Source organism: Ptiloglossa arizonensis, chromosome 11 (assembly GCF_051014685.1).
Source record: "Ptiloglossa arizonensis isolate GNS036 chromosome 11, iyPtiAriz1_principal, whole genome shotgun sequence".
In the NCBI taxonomy this organism is placed as follows: domain Eukaryota; kingdom Metazoa; phylum Arthropoda; class Insecta; order Hymenoptera; family Colletidae; genus Ptiloglossa; species Ptiloglossa arizonensis.
Window position 1 is genome coordinate 15,341,062 of NC_135058.1, and position 5,884 is coordinate 15,346,945.

General features: G+C 28.3%; 1 protein-coding gene across 1 annotated transcript; it reads left to right on the plus strand.

The window, feature by feature from the left end:
• Positions 1-1,096: 1,096 nt before the first annotated feature.
• On the plus strand, positions 1,097-4,883 carry LOC143152925 (RNA-binding protein 28). Its single transcript, XM_076323547.1, has 11 exons — positions 1,097-1,301; positions 1,392-1,546; positions 1,631-1,799; positions 1,919-2,181; positions 2,252-2,592; positions 2,847-3,231; positions 3,311-3,479; positions 3,684-3,901; positions 3,972-4,121; positions 4,212-4,577; positions 4,677-4,883. Exons 1-11 carry the CDS (start codon positions 1,283-1,285, stop codon positions 4,791-4,793), a joined length of 2,352 nt encoding a protein of 783 aa, XP_076179662.1. The 5' UTR covers positions 1,097-1,282; the 3' UTR covers positions 4,794-4,883.
• The last annotated feature ends 1,001 nt before the right edge of the window (positions 4,884-5,884 follow it).

The window sequence follows — 5,884 nt, forward strand, 5'->3', positions numbered from 1 at the left end:
CATTTCACATTATAATACAAATCTTCCAATCGTGATACTTCAATGTGGGAACGTTCTTGATTTCACTAGAATTGCCAGTATCTAATTTGTAGTTTTTGTATCACTCAACCAATCGGAAGACACAACTAAGATAATTAGTATTTGGCGGTAAATTGAAAGAGTTCATTGAAAATCATTATAATTAACTACACATATATGCAGATATTTATGTAAAAGTAACAAATATTATAATCATATAATCGGAACGAAAGTAAAATAAGCCTTCCGAATAGTAAATAAATTATTTTATTTCAAATATTAGAAATAGGGTACTATTTTGGGCATATGCAATTCATAAATCAAAATACCATCGAAAGTTAATTATTGGACTGTCGATTAAGTGAAGTGATGGTAGAAAAGCATATTATCAGAAATTCTGATTACCGTAAGGAGATCGTGAGTCTCCTTACCCTTTTCATATCATTTCCAACGTTATCGATTCAGACTGAAATGCAATTACAGTACCCATAGATGTAAAAATTAAAACTAAACATAACGAAAATTAACTATTTTTATATTAATCAAAATAACTTGAAAAATAGAAATTTTATTTGAAAAAATGTCAGTAATCATGTTTTACTTGATAATTCAATCAAAATTGATTTCTACAGAGACTAGTTTCATAGAACGATAGAGGATATTTAGTTGAATATAATTCCTAGATTTACCATTCTTAAGTGCAGATGTCGCTAGTGGTATGTTACGAAGTCGGTAATTTGTACTGCCGGCACAGGTGAGATTCGAACCGTCGGTACTCTTAAACAATAGTTTCTCTTTAATTCTAAGAGATGAGGCTAGACAAGTATAATGAAGCGTATTGCGCACATGTAGTGATCTGTAATTTATCGAACTGATATTCAGATGCACATTCGTAATTTTCAAAAAGTTTAAATGTATGAGTAATTGATACAGAACAATGAAATTACAATACATAATATTCAACGTAAAAAATATAAAATTATTTAAATTAATGAGTAAAAGAATTTTAATTTAATTATCAATTAAGAATTGAATACTGCTACGGAACGTAAACAGTGCCATCTATTCAACTAATGCATGCTTGTGCGCTAACCTTAAAAGTAAACAATCGTACCATATAATATGTTGGTGAATGAAGTAAATTTATTACACTTTACAAGATTTATCTATTTTACGTTAGATTAATATATATAGTAGTTACTGTGAACTTTATTAATTATCAATTATTCAATTTAATCTAATACTGTTAAAGTGGGTATACAATATGCGGAATACAAGTCATAGTACGTAATATCATGTGCAATATTATTGTTAAGTCATAAATAAAGTTATCTTCTATAAATTCTAACTAACGTTGATTTTAAATCAAATAGAGAATAGAGGTGACAAAAAGAAACTTTCTTGGATCTATAGGAAGAAGGTAAAATTAGAGAAGTCTAGAAAGTCTGCGCAGAATGCAAATAATGATGAATCAAAAACAGATGAAAACAAAAAACCAAGAATTATCGTGCGTAATATACCGTTTAAGGTTGGTGTCTTTTATAGTAGTAAAGTGGGATTATAATAATGTGCTTGCATTGGTACATTTGTGTCTATCATCTTGTGCTACCAGGCAACTGTAGACCATGTCAAAGAGTTTTATGAACCATTTGGTCCAATAGAAGATATAAATTTTCCAAAACGTGCAGATGGTTCACCAGTAGGATGTTGTTTCGTTCAATTTAAACGGTTAGAAGATGCATCCAAAGCAATATTTAATACAAACAAAAAAGAATTTCATGGTAATAATTTACTTGATTTTTTATATTAAATATACATTAAGAAGACATAATGTAAATTATTATTTTTATAATATAAAAGTTCAAATACTTATTAAAATATATTAAACATACATTTTTAGGAAGAGTAATAAGTAGTAGTTGGGCTCTTCCAAAATCTAAATACTGTGAAAAATTGAAAGAAGAATTTACAGAAAATTTAGACAATGTACAAGATCAAAATGCAAACAAAGACAAAGAAGTAAACAAAAATAAGCAAAATCAAAAAAAAGATCCATCTGAAACAGAGAAGTTAATAAAAATAAAACAAGAAAGGAGAAAATCTTTAAAGGAGAAAAATCGTAAGCGACGAGCAAGAATTGTGATAAGAAATTTATCATTTCAGGTAATAGAAGATTGTACATACATTGTATCTATTTTATTCTCTAATTAATTTATTGTTATTATAATTTTAGATAACTGAAGAAAACTTGAAAGAATATTTTTCTCAATATGGAACAATAGAAGAAATAAAAGTCTTAAAAAGAAGTGATGGTAAACATGTTGGATGTGCATTTCTGCAATTTGAACTTGTACAAAGTGCAGCTAAAGCCATACATTATGCAAATATGCAACCACTTCTTGATAGACCTATTGTGGTTGATTGGGCTATACCTAAAAATAAATTCTGTAAGAATGATCCTGAGAATGTAAAAGATAACGATATAAAAGTAAAGACAGAAAAAGAAAGCAATATAGAAGACACATCTACCATGGAAACTACAGAGAAATCGAATTCAAATGAAGAGTTAGGTAGGTAAGTAAATATTTTAAATCAAGCTGTTAAATATTTTAAATCAAGCTGAAAACTTTTAAGAAAGAATTTTTTATTCACTAAAAAAATGTATTTTAAATAAATGTATAATTATTGAACACTTTTTAATTATATATATTTAGAAATATTAACCACATTTTAGACTACATTTATACATACTTGCATATGGAAATATGTTTTAATTTATTGTATGCAAATATAAAGTAAGTATAACACATTGATTTCTTATGTTATAGTGAAGATGAAAAATATATAGATATTGATACAGAGAATGACGAATCTGACGAATCTGACGAATTTGACGATAAGAAGTTAACAGAATCAGAAATAAAATTAGAAGATGAAAACACTATTTCAAGCAGGAAACTATCTGAAGATGGTAAAGAAGAAAATGTGGATGAAGAAATAGAAACAACAGACGTAAAGGAAATAAAACGTCCACGGTATGAGTCCCACGATGTCTCTGAGGGAAAAACTATATTTCTAAAAAATGTACCATTTTCTGTGAAAAATGAACAATTAAAGAAATACATGGAACGATTTGGACCTGTTTATTATGCTCTTGTATGCATAGATCCACTCACTGAGTATTCAAAGGGTACAGCATTTGTTAAATTCAAGGTAAATATAATGTATTCAACGTAACGTGAATTTAATATGTTATATAGTTACATAAAATTTCATACAAATTTTGTTGCAGAATGTTGAGGATGCTGAAAAGTGTCTATCAGCAGGAAGGGAGTTAGAAATGGAGGATCAAATAGTTGAAGCACAAAGAGCGATAGATAGAAATGAAATAGACAATAAAGCGAATTCAAAGCAGCTTAAATACAAAGACTCAAGAAATTTATATTTAGTAAAAGAAGGAGGTAATACAATATAAAATTTAGAACAAAATATTTTTTCCCAATAATATTAATTTTTTTTTGTATGGATCAGTATATTAAATACTGATCTATTAAACTAGTCACTACGATATTTTTTCATTAAAAATGTAAAGTAATAGAAATACAGAATTTTGTCAAGACAAATTTTATTCCGTGAAATTTATCATTTAAACTTCAATATCATAGTTATATTGGCTGGAAGTTCAGCTGCTGTTGGAGTGTCAGCAACAGATATGGCAAAACGATTACAAATGGAGCAATGGAAATCACAAATATTGCGAAATTTAAATATGTTTGTATCAAGGGTGCGACTCGTTGTTCACAATTTACCACCCACGTTGGATGATGTCAAACTCAGAAAAATTTTCGAACGTTACGGCCCTTCCAAGGCGATTATTAGAGAGGTATTTTTAAATACAAATATTATATGCATGTTGGTTGTCGTGAAAAATACTTGAAATTGATTTTATAAAGGCACGTGTTATGCGAGATCTCAAAAACGTTGATACGAAAGGAGTAGGAAAATCGAAAGAGTATGGATTCGTTTCGTTTACAAAGCACGAGGACGCACTTCAAGCTCTAAGAAGTGTGAATAACAATCCGAATGTATTTACTCCAAAAAAAGTATGTGGTATAAGTAATTTTAATGCGATGTTTTTAATTCTTTTTTACATATACTTTGATTTAAAACTACTTATCTTTTTTTTTATATAGAGACCGGTAGTGTCATTCTCTATAGAAAATCGAGTTATGGTAAAAGCTAAACAAAGAAGAGTAGAAAAGAGTCGCGAGAACAATCCTCTTTGGCCGGGAAGTAAAGTAAAACTGAAAGGAGAAGCCACAAATGAAGAAGTTCCGAAGAAAAAATTTAAATCTGAGATAACAAATGAATTAAATAAGAAACCATATGCTGGAATGGTTGGAAAACCTGGCGAAAATACATTACGATCGAAATTCAAATTGAAAACCCAAGCACAATTACATTATGAAACAGTAAAGAAGGAGAAAAAGATGAAAAAATCTTCTAAAATGTTAGAAGAAAAGAAAAGACAAAGAAATGAAAATAAAAATGAAGCTAGAGTAAGTACTCTTTCGATTCTAGTACTATACCATTTATCAACGCGAACTATTATTTTTATAATTTTGTTTATATTTTTAATTGTATGTATCTCTTTGCAGCTGAAACAAAAATCAAAGCTAAAGGCAAATGACATGAATTTAGATAAACTTGTAAATAAATATAAGAACAAATTAAAATCTATAGAATTGAAGAATTCCAAATGGTACGAATCATAATGATGATCCATTTATACATATTAAATTAAAAATAAACTTAAACATTTTTGCTCGTAATGTAAAAATAATAATGTTTACTGATGGAATTGACAGATTTAATTTCTTTATTTTAACGACCTTACATATCCTATAGTTTTAATTATAAAGAAAAAAATTTCTTTGATATTCATTAAAAATGAACAACAAAGACATTTATATTATAATTATAATATTCAATTGTGTTTCAATATTCATGTATTAATTTAAGAGAAATTGATTTTTCAAGTATGGTTAAAGTCTACTGTACAAATTTGTAAATGAGTTAATAAGTTTTAGAAATTTGTTTCCATTGTTTTGAGTTACAGGGTAGTATTCCTAAATATTATTTAGCCCAATAATAGTAAATATAAATTTAATGTAAATGTAACAAATATATTATATAATTCTCAAACTGTAAAATTGTTTACAGTTTACAGAAAAAGTTAAAATATTTGTAGTTGCCGCTGTTTACGCGATGTAACGCGATCTTACCAATAACCGACGGTTGAATCGCGTTCCACCAATGAGATTACCGTACGAAAATGTAGGAAAGTGCACTACTGACGGAGAAATTTAAAGAGATCTTGTTTTATAAAAATAGTAGAACGACGAATTTTTCCATTTTATTCAATTACTTTATTTATTTTAAGACTTTGAAAAGAATATCGAATATATGTATACGGAGATTGACGTGATCAATTCCAAGGAGCAGAATTCTCATGGAATATAACAAGTCCCGCTAAATTCAATAATTTTTCTTCTGTTTCTAACTTCCTCCCACCTCTGGTTATCCCCCTCTTCGAGATGACTAATACGTTTAAATAGTGTTTAATAGTTGGCGGGAATCGTTGAAGAATAAAAGGGCATCTCTTACTTTGGTCCTGTTCGAGAGTGTTCTCATTCGAAAACCATTCATTGTGCATAATGCACGTATGCACGAAATCCGCAATACGTTTGACAATGTGACGATTAATTGTAAGCAACCCAAAGTACGAAAATCGAATTACATAATAAATTCATTAAATCGAATTTTTTCTTTACCGAAATCATTAATTGTGATATTATGTAAACAC

Excerpts from the sequence above, each read along its gene's own strand:
- LOC143152925 (XM_076323547.1), top strand. Across the intron at positions 3,480-3,683 it reads ATATTTAGTAAAAGAAGGAG|TTATATTGGCTGGAAGTTCA; the intron begins GTAATACAATAT and ends TCAATATCATAG. Across the intron at positions 4,578-4,676 it reads AAAATAAAAATGAAGCTAGA|CTGAAACAAAAATCAAAGCT; the intron begins GTAAGTACTCTT and ends ATCTCTTTGCAG.